At 31.8% G+C, this 15,000-nt stretch overlaps 1 protein-coding gene across 1 annotated transcript in view; it reads right to left on the bottom strand.

The window, feature by feature from the left end:
- LOC127840716 (acetylcholine receptor subunit alpha-like) overlaps positions 1 to 15,000 on the bottom strand; it is a 21,148-nt gene that overhangs the window by 875 nt on the left and 5,273 nt on the right. The window contains exons 4-6 of the mRNA XM_052369131.1: positions 1,537 to 1,661; positions 965 to 1,093; positions 512 to 696 (exon numbers count right to left, since the gene is read on the bottom strand). Coding sequence (XP_052225091.1) covers positions 512 to 696; positions 965 to 1,093; positions 1,537 to 1,661 — 439 coding nt within the window. The remainder of the gene's footprint in view (positions 1 to 511; positions 697 to 964; positions 1,094 to 1,536; positions 1,662 to 15,000) is intronic.

Here is a 15,000-nt window from a genome sequence, read left to right as displayed (position 1 = left end):
AAAAGGTAGCAAGTTCGGGATACAAAAAAAGTCTCATCAGTATAAAACACGGTGATGATTTTACTAGATCACATGTCTAAATGACTGTACTCTATAGCTTTGTAAAATATGATTTCAACTAACATCGAACAGCACCAATGAATAATATTGTGAACGCTTGCGGATTACAGCGCACGTCACCTAACAATGCCTTTTAAACGTGATATAGCACTACAAAACATATTAGGAGTATTATAATACATTATGTAACAAAGCTGGCATGTTAGTTTTATTCTGCTGCTACCTTGTTTTGCTTGACGTGTGCTTTTAATGCTGAAAGGGTATTGATAAATGAACTAGTCATACAACATTGATGCTGTTGATTCAGCAAGTTATCATTATAAAAAAGTTAATACTATGGTTTTGTAAGCATTTTCTTGTCACTTTGTTGTTAAGATTATTATACTAGTTTTGAAAAATGAGCTATACCAAAATACAAGCATTTACATGGACCAATTTATAGAGGATTCACCTTGCAGCTGTTGATTGGATGTCCCACATGCTGTTTGGAGTGTATTCGTCCAAATAGATACTCTCCGAGTTTTGATAGAGGGTCACTTCCGACTTGTAATAACTCCAAGCGGTTAACACCAAACTACACGTTTGGGCGTCAAATGGAAAGTACTGGATGTCTACGTCACATGTGGACTGAAGGACCTGCAATGGGCATCGTGAGATTTGTAGAACAAACTTTTTTAAAGATTGTTATCACTAAATATTATTGGCAATATGTAACAAAGTAAAGGCGTGAAAGTCTATCTGACCTCGTACTTTATTTCACAGAGGATTATATATTAATGTACAACGAATCATGTATATACATGTAGTACGTGCTATGTAAAACAACTCCACACACAATCCTATGTATTTTAAATGATGTTAATCTGACCTTCGATCCCATCAACAGATTAACAATAGATCATACCTGATAAGGATACCAAGATACTTCACCGCTACTTGTAACAAAGACATTTAGGTGAGGTGATCCCATACTGGTGAAGGAATTAACGGAATTCTTGAGTGAAATGTCCGGCTTCCAGATGTTGTCCTGCGGCTGTAAGAAAAAATATTGATAACATCCATGTTGAATCGCAATTTGGTATAGAACGTTTCGACCGTCTCCTGCTGATCGTTGATATATTTGTTTATGAAATGACGAGGGAATACATAATAAGATATGCGCTTATTATATTTGGCACGGTATTAAGTGAGCTTGTAATAGAATGTAGTGTGGTTGTAACTGTATGATGAATGCCTGTGTTTATTTACGTGTGTCCTGCATAGATAGGAAAACGCGTGATGGATAATTTGTAAGAATGGTAGAATGCTTCTATTTCATTTTGATGGTTATACATTGAATAGATGTGTAAATGTGCATGAGAGATGTAGAATGAAAACGAATAAAGTATCCTGAGTTATTATGCAAAACATATTAATTTCGTTTCGTTTGAAAATTCGTGACTTAAAACAACACATGTAATCATAACAAAAACTTACAAGAAAAATACTTTCAGTTCCGTTAAAATCCGTGCTGTCCCATTGAAGATATTCGTCAGTCCAGGATAACACGAGGTAACCGGCTGTTTTCAACGCCCCGTTCGCTTCGTCAAACTCGATTATACCTAATACAAATAAAAGTTGTAATTCAAAATACCATTTTAATGAATGTCCGTTAGTGTTTAATCTATTTATATCGGGTTCACACATGTTATTAACTTTGAAAGAAGGAAATAAATGTATACTAATACGACATATTGGTGATATTTATAAATATTTAAATATTATCTTTTCATATATTAATTCATCGACATTGGGGACGAAAATTGTAATTTTTCACTTCTTGATCATTAAGAATTTTGAAATGAACAGCGTACGATAAGCATAGCTCATCTTTTCGACGAAATGCGTTACAAACTCTTTATGGTGTTATTGAATCGATCTCAATTGATGATACATAACTGAATTACGTTTTTGTATAAATAAGGAGTGTTAATTTTGTACGAATTTAATCTTCGCATTTTTTATATAAATATATAACGATAATTTGTAAAATATCATTTGCACGTTACTTTAAGTGGTGATGTAAGTTATTTAAAAAATAAAAGGTTTCCTAATCAGGATCTCCACATTGCAAACTGGAAAGAAACACGATTTTGTTCTTTACATACATGGGTCACATCCTGTTTCTAATTATATATATTTTTAGTATTCATCAAGTTGTTATAATTACGGTTTAGGCGTACTTTTAAAGCATGACGTTTTAGAACAACCACTACCTAAGGGATTTCCATAATGGATGAATGTGCTCATGTGTTTGTAATTTTTTTTATAAAGCATTGAACACAATACGATAATTGACCGAATCACCCTTGAAAAAATATTCCATCCTGTCCAAACGAAACAATTTTAATATAATATATGTGCCTATTAGTAGAATTGGCGACATTTAGACAAAGTAGCAACATCAGTTGAAGCGTTAGTGTTGATTTTATAAGGTATAGCTGTAATGAATATTGTTATTGTTTGCTTCTGCATTTCCGTTTTGATTGTCTTAATAAAAAATTAACTTAAAGTAAATATCAAGTTGAAAGTGCCGTTTAAACACGAATTGAAGATCCATGCTGCTTCAGCTGCTGCTGAAGATGATGACGTTGAGGTTGAGGAGGATTGGAAGATGGAGATTATTAGGATTGTGATGATATTTATCATGATGATGTCAATACCGCGTATGTCTTAAATTATGATGATATTTATTTCGTTGAATTTTAAAACTTTTGGGATGACGTGGCGAACGTCAATTTTGAACCCGATTATACTGACGATGTTTTGTACGAATACTGAGGACGATGATGATGGAAATTCAGCAATTGCTGAATATAGTAAATACATTGAGTGACGATACCAGTGTTGAAGAGAATAATAAAAAAAATGATTAAACAAATGTACTTAGCAATTGTTTTCTATGAACTGAAACAGCATACCATTCGATGTCGATTTATAGGCGATTTGTTAGCAACAGTGTATCATCACCTTATACAAATATAAGACCAACCATTTGCTTTATTTCTCTAAAAGAAATATCATGATAACATTTATGTGAAGTTCGAACATCTTTGAAGATTTTACGATAAATATCTATGCATCGTTTACAGCATAATGTGTTAAAACAAAGCTTTGTTCACGTCTAATTGTTCGTAAGGTTATGATATAAAATTACACTATGTTTGAGTAGAAACAATACATTGAACATAAATTCTGTTTTGTTTTTGAACGAGTGATATATAGACAATCCCACAATCGATAAATTGACCCCCGCCATATCAGCTATCACGTGACCCGCTGCCTTTACGGTACTAAAGCATTTGGCAGATTACAGCGTAATCGTAGTGTACACCCACTTCTTTCCAATAAACATTATTTTATGAATTCGCACAGTAAGATTGAAAACCAGTGAAACATGAAACAAAGTTTCTATATTTATTAATTAAATACAAATTATACACCGTAGATCATTTATAAAATATGTGTCTCTGTAAAAATATTCAGTGACAACACATAATGCTAAAATCTGAGTGAGTTTTTTTTAAAAGAAACCTTTAGTAATGCCTTGTGCTATTTTTTTTCTTTATCGAACGTTATTATTCAATGATAATTGTACAGGTTATATCAATATCTTAAGTCACAGTCTTAGTGAGTTTAGCGTCAAAAAGTGCCGGAGATATTAATTGCGAAACTTTGAAAGATTTAAGGCCGATGTAGACAGTTTGATTGAAAAGTAGATGCCTTTGTTGAAACCTGTAGAATTTCTTAAAAAAATGTCTTACCTATTTAGTTTCGGAGATGCTCATTAAGAAAAATTGTTAGATTCAATACTGTTTTTATTGAATAGTAAATATCTTTTTTTACTAACATGTTATGGAAATTTCCATTTAAGTGTCATTTGAAAGGTTGTATAAAAATCTATTGACGAAATGAAGTTTTTTTTATTTAAATTAAAACTGGTCCAAAAATAGTTATTAGCGAAACTCTGTAAGATTTCAGGTAGAGGCACACCTTTTTATATTCAAAGTATGTTTATAGTTGAGACTAAATGTGAGTATTTTATGAATATCTTTTATTTATTATTCTCAAGTTTATACAAACATCTTTAGCCGGAAACGAATTCTGGGATTTTAAATTATTTTAAAAGTACCGCAGATATTCAAAGCACAACTGTGTAAGATGTCACGCTTATTTTATTGAAAAGTACATATCATTCAAAATAAAGCTATACTAGTTTTATTTGACAATCATACGGTTATCGACTTGTTCTTACTTGCAATAATTTAACCATTACGTTCTATTGCGGGTCTTCTTTGTTATCAGAATACTAACGTACGGTAGATGTAAGTTATTAAATAGCGATTTTAATTAGTTTTTGGAAAATTGATAGCACATCGTTATCAGTTTTTAATACATTTAACATGCAAGACAAGGGTAAAGGGTTTCTGAATTAGATCAATATAATATAAAACATGGTAAATGATGGAACGGAGTAACCCACGATTGATGCTTGTTAGAGAGTTGCTTAAAATGTTAATGTGGTCGTTACGCAATACATCCAGTTTTAACCAGTGTTCACTAATCATTCCCTGAAATAAGTTACGGTAATTAACCAATACCAGGGGGTGGGCGATCCATCTAAACTTCTGAAAAACAAGGCAGCATATGTTTTGTTAAACTGTTCTTATATTGAGTTTTGTTAAACTTTCCTGATATGACACGTATTAAGATACCTTTTTCGATTTTAACTATTTCAGTCTTTGACATGATACACGGTATGTGAAATACATTCTGATGCAGTAAATACACTGTTTTTTCTTACAAGTTTGTAAACGTTTTATGTAGAAATAAAACGGGATAATTGTATCTTCGAACATGTTGTCCAAAAGATGCTAACATTGCCTTCATTTCTTTTATTATGATTAGCCGTGCTTTCATCTTAGTACCATAATTTATTAACAGTTAAATTGTAAGTGTGTTTAACCGTTGTGCATTTGGTTTAATTTAAATGGATAAATGACCGGTTTAAAATGTAAGTGCAAATATTTAATCCTGACTGACAAAAAGTAAAAATAATCAGTATACATTCAAAAGCAACATACTTGCTTAGGCCCATCCTTTTATCAATCTATTTATCTTGAAAAAGATATTTCAATAGATCTTACTCAATATCTAAGTCGATCATCATTAAAGTTCAATATGTACAAAAAAGGAATCATGTTCACTACATATATGTTTAATATTTTAACTCATAAAACAGAACGGTTTATGAAATAGGTGATTCATATTCAAAAAACGAATCACCAGTAGATATCAGCTGCTTCTTATAACTCTTTTTTTATCATTTAAATAACCTTTTACAAGTAATATCAGAGTCCATAGCCTGAAACAAACTTAAATAGCTATAATGATGTTCTTTACATTTCACAAACATGTCTTTGTTAAATTTTAAACTAAAATAGCACTAATGATGCTCTCTACATTCCCCAAACATGTCGTTATTGAATTTTGGTAATAAAGTTACAATTTACGATACAAACAATAAAATCACGAAACAAGTTCGTGTTATTTTTTTACGAAATACGGATTTTTAATTTAAGTAAGATAATGGTCTTAAAGAAACTTCTGCAATAGAGGCACAAACGCATTCGCTCAAAAGGAGACAATGTCCCAATTGTTGATTAAAAGCATTAATGGGTATGCCCGTACCACATCATGGGTGTACACGTATAGATGCCGCAATTACGATATCATGCGTCACCTTCAAATAACATGTAAAATGGCAATCAATACCTCTTTCATGCTGAGTTGTATTACTCTTAAAAGAATGTAGATGAACCGTGTTTCTGTTAATCATAATTATTAAACAACGAACTATTATTTGATGATCAGATCGACAACAGAAACTATTTTAATATTCAAAGATAAATCGTATCGCTTCCCTGTTTTTTTTGTTCAGTATCGTATCTTCGGCTCATGCGAATATACTGGGGCGTTAATCCGGGAATTATCTATTTCTGGGATTGTCAATTATGGACATGTACATAATTATTATTTTTATAGTTATATTATTACTATAATAAGAATTATTAGTACCAAGTTAATGATATGTACTTTCAATCAGGTACAATGTACTTACTGTTAAGATTGAAATCCACATGTATATCCATCACCATCAGTTGATCTTTCAGAGGTCGGATTTTCATGTTGTAATTTTGTGTCGTAAATAATAGCTGAATTACGTCATTGACGTCCGAACCGCTATGACCAATGGCGAGTCCGATTGTTAAGATACACTGCAGTACCACGTGCAATACGGAAAACATATTCATCAATTATATTATCTTACCGCAAATAAAATGTTATTTGATATATTGTCCATGTAAGTTTGATTTTAGCGATTGTGTTGTTTCTCCTCTGTAGGTTGACTATACACTAGCACAGAGACCAACCATTTGAATGATTTATTTCTTGGAGTTTAAGGCCAACCAATACAGACGACTACCCACAGTGCCGATCCTCTTACTCACTAGATATTGCGGTTTCAATTGATAATTTATAAATACACGTTCTGCATTGAACCGATTTTGACAAGCTCGTTTGAGTTATTCGTGCGAGGACATGAACGGAGAGTGTAGTAATAGTAAACGCGTCATGTTTAAAAATAAATGCTAATAGGCATACATGATGTATACAGCTGCCTTTAAAAAATAAGATCTTAGGATTATACTTATTTCTAATGTCTACTTAGTATAGCTTAAGAGCTCCCATTTGCGATTTAATTGGCATTAAAAAAGTCATTTGGTCGTATACTAAGCGACTTCAATGCGCACCTCAATTTCAACGTGTTACGAATAGAAAAGTATTAATGTTTTGATCATTGTTTTCACGGTAAGAATAATATACTAGGTTGCCAGAGAATTTTCTGCAAAGTAAAATGTTGGATTGATATCCAACAACAATTGGTACTTGTACGACCTCGTATTGACAGCCGATAAGAAAATTAAAGATTTTATGGTCCGTTTAATTTACAGACGTTGTCAGAAGCTTGAATTCTTATAAGTTAAATGCATTTCTGATATGTCGTTTCTTTCTTTGTTTAAAATGCATTAACTACAATAAATTATTCAGTCTTCTAAGTATTCATGTATGTCGAAATAAATCCTGATATGATGTAAAAGCGGATTTTTCACGTTTTGGTAAATCGTCAGAATTTTCCTTTTTTTCACAAATTTTCTTTGTAGTTATGATATTTGTCATGAAACAGTGAAACTTAACATTTACAATACCCTAAACTATTCATTAAATGCATCTTTTGACGATTTAAACACCTGAAAAGTATAAAGGATTGCAACGGGAAACGATTGAATAATTTGGAAAGCTCAATTGTTGTCGTCATATTTTGCGATACTACCAGGATTGCTTTATTAAGTACAAAATACACCACTCAGTGGTTGAGCACGGATGAACGAGTGGTGTAAGCGATGGACTTTTACTCCTGAGGTCAGTGGTTTGAGCACAGTTAAGGGTTACTTTTTGCTGGAGATTTTTAGATACAATGTTTATTTTTATCAATATATTTAGCATAATGACAAACTTCAATACATGTCAAAGCTATTTGTGCGTGCGAGCGAAATATCAATATTTTTATTTCAGTTTCGATATTATCAGAGGCGAGCTAAGAGCACAATATAAAAACATATGTCTTTTACCTATGATTTGAATATCTCTACGAGACATGTTCAAAGCTTAACATATAGCCAATCGTATCCTCTCCATACAATCATCCTACCAAGTGTCTGTCCTTGCATTGTGTTTGTTACAATCTACACATGACTTGAGCGAATGTGTAATTCCAACTGTCACTAATTGCTTAAAACAAGGGTCAGAGTATGTAGTATTTTAACCAGTTCTGTCATTCGGTTAGCTTTATTAATCGGAGGCTGAATGTCAACAAACTAAGGAAACATTTTAAGTAGAACAACTTCAACCAGTTTTAGCAGCCTATACAAAACCCAGACGGATTAAAGGATCAGAAATATTTTGTTCCAGCTCATGTGCGTTGTATGCTTTAATATGCTTTACACCACAAAATCCTAATGCCAATTTGCATGCAGCGAAATCATTCTATATTTCAGTGGCCGCCGAACGAAATAACTGCGCAAACACATTGTTAAAATGCAGAATCAGAGAGTGAAAATGAAATAGCCGTTTCAGAAATTAACAAAACATGAACATGAAACCATTTGTTAGTATTAACAGTTAAACCAGGACTTAACATTCTATGTTATAAAGAAAGAAGCCATCACTAAAATAAATTAAAACTAGCTCTTCTGTGAAATTATAATCGGTTGATGGGAAACTGTACACTGCTGTCGCATTAAAAATAAAGCTGTTTTAGTTAATTGGACAATCGTACGGTGCGTCGAATCCAACGCACATTTTATCGATTTGTTCTTACTTGCATTAATTTAACCATTACGGTCTATTGAGGGTCTTTTTTGTAATCCGAATACTCACGTGCAGTAGATGTAAGTTATTGAATAGCGAATTTAATTGGGTTTTGGAAGATTAATAGCATATCTTTAACAGTTTTTAATACATTTAACCTTTATGAAAAGGGTAAAAGTTTCTGAATTAGATCAATATAATATACAACATGGTAAATTATGGAACGGAGTAACCCACGGTTAATGCTTGTTAGAGAGTTGCTTAAAATGTGATTTGGGTCGTTACGCAATTCATCCAGTGTCAGCCAGTAATAATTCACTGAAATAAGAGTCGGTAATTAACCAGTACCAGGAGGTGGAGCGATCCATCTTAACTTCTGAAATACAAGGCAGCATACGTTTTGTTAAACTCTCCTAATATTGAGCTTTGTTAAACTTTCCTGATACGTATTAAGATACCTGTCTCGATTTTACCTATTTCAGTCTTTGGAATAATACATGGTATGTGAAATACATTCTGATGCAGTAAATACAAAGTTTTCCCTTGCAAGTTTGTACAAGTTTTATGTAGAAATAAAACGGGAAAATAGTATCTTAAATCATGTTTTCCAATAGAAGCTAACATTGTCTACATTTGTTTCATTATGTTTAGCCGTGCTTTAATCTTACCATTATTTATAAATCGCTTAATTATAAGCGTAGTTTAGCCGGGTTGCATTTGTTTAAATTGAAATGGAGGAATAAGCGGTTTAAAATGTAGGTGTTAACACTAAATCCTGAATGGAAATCAATATTTTGACTCATAAGACCGAACTGATTATGAAATAGGTGGTGCATATTATAAAACGAATCACCAGTAGATAACTATATGAATATAATTGCAGGAAGTTTAATTCTTTAAAGCTCAGTAATTTAATGTATAAATCTACGTGAATCAAATCGAGTAAACTGAAAAAAAAACTACTTGTGGTTTTCGACGAACGAAAAAGTAACAACAACAAGATTGGAATCGACTGTCGTTTATATCAATTATACACATTACATTTATCAAACTCGGGACATAAACACTTGACAAACGATTGTACACAGTCCGTATCTGCAAAGCAACAGAATGCCACACGCAACTTATTGATATTACTAAAATAAGATATATTGTAAATACATGTAAAACATGTATTTAGTTAGAACATGAGCATATCATATTAGACATAAACTTACTTCACAAATTTCAAAAAAAGACAATGTATTTAAACATTGACCTACGATAAATATATTCAATTTGATAATACTGATACCACCTATCTTAACATGTATAACCTCAATTTCATTTCGGATTTCTAAACGTGGTCCTCGTACAAATACATAACTCACAAAATTAGAACACTTTGTGAAGTAAGAGGGGTTTAATGATTCAGAAAATCTGTTATCTTAAGACTTAAATTGTGTTCACCTGATATCTGAATTATTGTTTACGTTATCTTATAAATTTGTTTTGGTTTAGAAATACCATGATCACAAACCTATGATGGTATGGCTTTCCTACAAACGTTGGTTTCAGTATATGAAGTTATGAAAACATCATCGCGACATATGACATCAACACTGTACTTCAACATTCAAGAACATTTGCTGGCAAGATTCTTGGTTTTAATAGTTTGGGATGACCATTTGTAGAAATAACTGATTATGCTACTGCTCCCTAAACTTACACATCATGCCACAAGCATAGATTAATTATCTTGTGCAAATTCAACTCAAACTTTAACAAAGTCCCCAAATGTTACGTAAACTTCAACCTTTTACCCAATTTTAATTGAAATGGACCACAATTATGCTCATGTTTAAAGGTTATCGTCACGAATTAATATAAACAAACAGTGGTGCAGTTTGTTTCATTGTAATTTAATTCATGTAAAAGAATATTTTTTTTAGAACAAATGAGAATTATAGCTTCAAACATTTAATGAACTGTTGTTCCGAACCTAATCAAGAGTCATTTCCCCTAATATAAAATTGTGTTGTCTATTCACACAGAAGTTAGTTCACCGTCTTGTATTTCATTTAATGTCGCCTCTCAACTAAACGTTACGTAGTAACATAAGGATTTGTAAACAATTCTTGTATCCAACAACATCGGACCCGGTGCACTGTGTTCGTCGATTAATGCAGAAATCACAACACACCGTGTATCGGAAGCGCCCCATAGGCCACTTAAAGTGAAATTTTACCAGATTTTGGCATGTATTAATGTTTGTCATTAACTGCTTTATATTCATAGATGTAAACATTAGATCTCAAAAGCTTCCATTAAAAAAAAACAAGAATAAAATTAAAGCAAGAAAAAAGAAGTAACCCTTAACTGGGCTCGAAACACTGACCCCAGGAGAAACAGTCTTATGCTCAGACCACTCAGCCATCCGTGCCATACTTTGAAAGTTGTATTTTATACTTTATATAAGCAATCCTCGTAGTGTCACAAAATATATCATAACTCTCCATATTATTCAATCGTTTCGCGTAACAACGCTTTATAATGTCCAGGTTTTTAAATCGTCAAAAGATGCATATCATAGATAATTAAGAACTTGGTACATGAAATCAGTATTACTGATTTCACACAATAATAAACTACAACCAAAATTTGCGAATCTGAAACATTTATTTTAATTTTGTCAATTTATCAAAACGTTAAAAGGTCCAGGCAAAGGGGCTGCATTTGGAATATTGACAGCTTCCTCTGAATTGTAATTGCATCACCAAATACGTGTCTTATAATTAATTTTGCTGTCGCTGTTTATTGAAAATTGAGGGAAAATTATGTACACACATTGTAAGTGAATACTATGCTTCTACATGTACAATTGCAGATGAAGAAATAATAATTCTTTTGAGAGTGAGTTTTGTTTACAACTATTATTTGTAACACTAAAATTACCTTCCGAAGATTTTTGGTTTGGACTTGTTTCGTGATTTAAGGTCTTACTATAAAATCACCATTTCTTGTTAGTCTTCGATTGTAGTCAGCAAATTAAAATGTATATTTAAGGGTTGCCAGTAGGACAAATGTGCGTGAGTTAATTGTATTGTTAGAACATTTTAAATTGAAATACTCTTTATTTTCAAAAACAACATTTGTGACGCTTTATATGACCATATAAGGAAACTGTTATTTTTTCATGAATGTTCTGATTCACAAGTGTATTTGTTTCGGTGCGTGAACATACGGCAGTAATGCAATCGGCTGTACAGCTAATTGTAAATATTTTAAAAACAGCTTTATGAAATAGTATATTTCCACCGCCGGCGTCGCCGCCACCAGCGCCGCCGCTGCCACCACGTGGTAAAACAATTAAGGATAACTATGCGTTACATCATATTCTTACATTTTTGTTCTTGTTTGTACGATAGAACGAAAGGTAGTGTTTGGTATAAGGTTAACATAAATGAGAACATAAGTTGAAGTCAGTGTCATTATTGTCAAGATAGTGACCGCTGGATTACTGCATTTATTGGTATGAAACCATGTTGATAACGCAATTACCATGTTTTATACTTCAATTTTCAACCAACCAAACACAATCTCGTTACAAAGAGGTCACGTGTTTATACAAAATTACTATCCACAAATATATATCAAACTGTTTGTCAGTAATATGTTGACTGCCATTCTCACTGTAAGAAAAAAAGTATACATAGTATTATTCCTCATAAGAAAAAACTTAACAACGATAATGCATTTATCATAATTTATGTACATTAATTTGAAAGTATATTTGATCTATCAAGAAGGAAATTAAAAAAATTATGTTTCAATATTTTAATAGATGCAGATTCTTGCATCTATATGCAAGCAAATCGAGATTGATTTGCTTTTGGACGTAACCATGTGTTTTTCCAATTTTGATTTTGACCCAACTAAGTCATGACTAACGAGTTAAGATCATTCATACGCAACCAATTTGCCATGTTTATGACTTATGCTTCTAATAGACATTACATCTGTTTTTATTTACCGATTGAAGAAACTTCAGGAATGTCGCTTATCTGATCTCAATTGTATTAATGTCATTAAAATCAATGTTTCAATGGGAAACAACAATGACAGCTCTATTTTCATATTTAGTAGTCTTTTGACATACACATTGATTTAACTGCTTCATTCTTTTGAGTTGATAACATTATATACCAAGTTTAGTGGAAGCAACAAACCTCGAATTATTCTTTTGTCCAATTTCAATTTGAAATCTGTCTTCTATATAAAAAATATTTCAATAGGTAAAATGAACTAGAACTCTCTATCAAAGAATACCATGCTTTTGTATTCAAATATGTTATCTAAAATAAAATTATGAAACATCATCAGAATGGCTGAATTATGCTTATACACATTATAATCGGAATTATAATTAAGTAACTATTTGCGCAATTGTCGTGTCAGGTCCTTTAATTTGAAACCAGATTTTTTTTTTCAATTTTCAACACTCAAAACATTAACGCAAATAAGACCCGTCATCAAAATATATATTTAACACTATAGTACGGTTAATACTATTAAGTTGACAAATTGTTATATGACTTTTACATCTAACTATATAAACTTCAAGCATATTTTGGCCTCATCGATACATAATTGCGTTATGATATGCTTAACTTGTGGATTAGAATTTCGTCAATTATGAAATATTGATTCAGGTTAATGCGTGTTATCCTTTCATAAAAATAATAATTGATATAATAGTTCAGACGACTCGTTTTGAGCATAATATATATTTGAATATTGAGAGTCATTGGTTACAATACAAACATAAATATTGAAAATTTTAATTATAACTTCAACCTTCGATCTTTGACATGTTATACGAGATAAAACGCTGTTTGTCGTTTAATAATTAATGCATGACTAGTTTCTTAAAGAGCATTGGGCCGTTATTATTGGAAATCCAATATAATATTGTATTTGTTTTATGCGAACCGTTTCACGTTTCATTAATTGTTTATTTTGTTGGTTTGAACGAATGCCCGAACATACAATAACCTTGGTTTAACTACCATTAATAACCTAAACAACTAAACAAAATAATGTTCTTGTATAAATTTACTGAGTGCATCGCTTCCTTTTCCTCCACAAGTCACTAACAGACGGCTATATTTTCGCATATTTACACACACATAATTGTGGGTTTTCTAGAACGATTTTATAACAGTAACAACTCACTAAATATTTGAAGTACATGAGATGATACAGATATACCGAGCAATATACCGAGGAAATAAATTAGTTGTGCTATTTCTGAGTCTAATTTTCCTTATTCATTACATTTACAGTAAGCATGAAACATATTTGTGTATAGTAAATCTTCAAACATATATATATTTTGGAAACCTAGATACTAAAACGTTAATACTACATATAAAATGGAAAATATATAAACTTATGGTTACGTAAAGTGAATATATGCATCGAAATGGTGCTAATATGAACATTATGTACTCGTTTTGTGTAACTGAAAGTGACCTGGCCATTCGGTATTCTTGCAATATTGTATTAAATATTTGTCAAACATAAAATTTATATTCTTATAATCATTATCGGCTACGTTCTTTCTAACGAAACTGATTATATGGAGCTTGAAGGGTTGTGTTTATTTTTTCAATAACTAAATTGCAATTGACCAGACTCGCTAAACAATTCAATTTCATAAGATTTTTTTTTGATTGCAGTTTTATATGTAGTTTTATATACTTACATTATATGACGTTATTTTGGAAGATAGTGTGTTTGTTATCGTGACATCACGCTGATGTTATTCTAAATTTAATTTTGATGCCACATATTTATCACTTACAAATACGTTAACATTATCCACCAAACATTTGTTGTTAATAATTTATAAATATTATTTACTTTATAGCATGTTATGATTTGTAAAACGAAATATTTATTAAAACATGTGTCCGTAAGACGCCAATGCCTCGATATTCCGTTAATTTTGAAAACTCCTCCCAGGTCGGAAAAATCTTTACAAAAAACGCCGATTGATTTGTTTGTACAGTTTTCAATTTTTTAAATAATTTCTGACACAAGTTTACTATGTAATTTGTGTGATATAACATGGTCATAACTCCGGATGAGTATAATATATCTGAAACAAAATATTAATGAGTACAAGCATGCGTGTGTTTCTGCCGTTAAGCAGCAATACACTGTGAGTCACGTGCAACACAAATGAAACAATTGTTGTTTCTTTTCATATGCATAATCCAGCTGAGTTGTGTCACAAACCTGCGAACCAAACTATGATAATTCACGAGGTCAAATGCTGGTTAATATGTTTGTAAAGTGCCAACCTTCGAGCAGGAATAATGTTTGGAACACACGTGCGAAGTACAAATCTTTCTCATATGAAAACCGGGCATACCTCCAGTTGTGTCGAAAATCTAAGCACTAAACCATGACAGTCGTGGTGAA

Source organism: Dreissena polymorpha, chromosome 8 (genome assembly GCF_020536995.1).
Source record: "Dreissena polymorpha isolate Duluth1 chromosome 8, UMN_Dpol_1.0, whole genome shotgun sequence".
Classification (NCBI taxonomy): Eukaryota; Metazoa; Mollusca; class Bivalvia; order Myida; family Dreissenidae; genus Dreissena; species Dreissena polymorpha.
Note: the sequence above shows the minus strand (reverse complement) of the source record. Positions and strands in the feature narration are given on the sequence as shown.